The following is a 2,256-nucleotide window of genomic DNA, read 5'->3' on the forward strand; positions in this document are numbered from 1 at the left end:
AGCCAGACGTCCACTGAGGATCTCTGCTGGCTGTGTGAGAAGGTGGTCTTCAGCCGGCAGGATGACCAACCCTGCGGCCGCGCAGAACCAGGAGATAGACTGCCTGAGCCCAGAAGCTCAGAGACTGGTAAGAGGACAACACATCTCCGAAACGTTTGGTTCTGACTGCGAATGTGTGGACCTTGTGGATGTGCTGGGACCGGCCGAGGGCGGGCGCCACCTTCCACCGCAGCCATCTGTGCCTGGTGAGGTGTGGGTGGGCCCCGCCTGGCCGGGGACCCCCTTAAGCGAAAGTCCGTCCCCACGCGAGGATGTGCGGCGGGGCGGGGGTAGGGAGTTCTCGGTTCAGTTCGCGGTTTCGTTTGTGCTGCCCGCCTTGCACCCCGAAAACACGTTTCCCCGGACGGCGTTCCTCGCCACCGCGGAAAAGAACTCGGTCTAGTCCGCTCAGGCCGCATTGTCGGGCTCTGCCCAGTTGGGTGTTTCGTCCGCGGATCCAGCCGAAATCTGAGACCTGCGCGTGGTCTATAGAGTTTCACTCACAACTGCTGGTTTGGTGTTTTACAAAACAGAGCACCTGGGCACTGGTGCCCAGGGGCGGTGCCTTCAGCCTGAGGCTGGCACCCCCAGCGGCTGGGTGGTTTGCAGTGTTTATCCTTCTCTGGGCCTTAGAGCCTTCTCTAGTCCCCGAGATTCCAGTTCCCAAATCCTCCTTGGCTGGTCTCCTGGGGTCTCTCCGTCTGGGGGGGACCTTTCATCTGTGGGATTTTGCAGTTATTCAGCTCAACACCCAGTATTGGGACTATGGATGTGAGGCATTAAGAGTCCAGCAGGGGATGAAGTGGGGAAGGTTTGTAATTACCTATTTTCGTGTGGCTTGTGGCTGATCATGAATGGGAATATTTAAAAGTGAAAGGGTGCAATTTGGAAAAGACATACATTATTAAGTTAATACTGTAGAGAGAGAGAGACCCTAGATTTTCACTTTATTGGGCCTTTGTGGAACCTTAATCGAAGTGTAAGCCCCCAATAATCACTCCTTCACCAGGCAGGCATTAACCCCCTACTGAGTGTTTCTGGAAGGTTCAAGATGAATAAGACTGCTCTGCCCTCAGCTTCCTGGTCAACCCCAGAAAGAAGTGTAGAAATAGATTCTGATGAACACACACTTGAAAATCACATTCCTTCCTGAGGACTGTCAGGTGGGTATTATTTTTAATGTCCACATTTGGTGTGCTCCTCTGGCCTTAGGTTCCAGCCTTGAACCAGATCCTTGGAGCTGGTTCCTACCCCTTCGCCTAATTGGGAACCTGCAGAGAGAGCCTTGCGTCAGCATCAGGGAAGGGCCCTTGGAAGAAAGAAGGATGGGAATGCTCTGAGAAAGGCCGGTGCTTCCAGGAGCCGCCTAGGCAAGCCATAGATGGCAAGAACAGACTGATGTTAGTCCTGGGCAAGATTCGAGCTCAGAGGAATGAACTGCTGGGCACGGAGAAGAACAGAGTGACTGTGGGGAGCAGGATTTGAGGCAGGAGTAGAAACAGCACCTCTTGTTCAACGGCACTCGATGCGGCGTCTCTTTAAGCCTTAACTTACCTCGGGATCGGGTCTGGTGGAGATGTGTGCCTCACAGACATGCTGCTGGGAGCCAGAGCCAGGAGAGACTGGAACAGCTGCTCGTTGAGAAGGTGCCCACCCCCTCCTGCCCACGATTCCAGGATCTAGTATAGTCAGAAAACTAAGGCTGTTTCTCTTTTTTGTAAGTTGTGAGCAGAATTCATTTGGCAGTGACGGGAGGCTATTTGTGTCCCCTCCCAAGTCTCATCGTATTGTGGGGTCCTGTGCCAAGTTCTCCAGGTCCCATTTATTTGGCTGATGGGAGGTTATTTTCAGTCTTTATTCTTCTTAGTGTGAATGCGCATACATTTCTCTGCAGCCCCGTTAAGGTACTTGATTAAGGACTGTTACTCTGAGTCGTTAGAGAACATACAGTGTATGCCTCTTATTACCCTTCTAAAACCCCAAAATGCTGAATTCTGAAACATCCTTGGTCCCAGGGGTTTTCAGTAATCAGTTGTGAACTTGTTAGAGTTTTTGTTTGTTTGGGAGAGGGCTTGTTAAGGAGGGGTTTGTTTGTTTTTAGTAAAAAAACAGCAAAAAAAAATTTTTTTTTTAAGCAGAACATGGGGAACAGAAGTAAAACACAGTCCTTGTTTTATGACGTTAGTGGTTGAAAGGAAACAAGTGAGGTGGGGTGGG

The 2,256-nt window shown here is 51.2% G+C and overlaps 1 protein-coding gene across 2 annotated transcripts in view; it reads left to right on the forward strand.

Moving 5' to 3' along the window:
- Positions 1 to 6: 6 nt before the first annotated feature.
- Positions 7 to 2,256, forward strand: part of LRRFIP1 (leucine rich repeat (in FLII) interacting protein 1) — a 94,414-nt gene continuing 92,164 nt past the window's right edge. For both annotated transcript variants that reach the window (XM_010862052.1, XM_010862053.1), the window contains exon 1: positions 7 to 127. In XM_010862052.1, coding sequence (XP_010860354.1) covers positions 62 to 127 — 66 coding nt within the window. In that variant the 5' untranslated portion in view covers positions 7 to 61. The remainder of the gene's footprint in view (positions 128 to 2,256) is intronic.

Source organism: Bison bison, unplaced genomic scaffold, assembly GCF_000754665.1.
Source record: "Bison bison bison isolate TAMUID 2011002044 unplaced genomic scaffold, Bison_UMD1.0 scf7180017864475, whole genome shotgun sequence".
In the NCBI taxonomy this organism is placed as follows: Eukaryota; Metazoa; Chordata; class Mammalia; order Artiodactyla; family Bovidae; genus Bison; species Bison bison.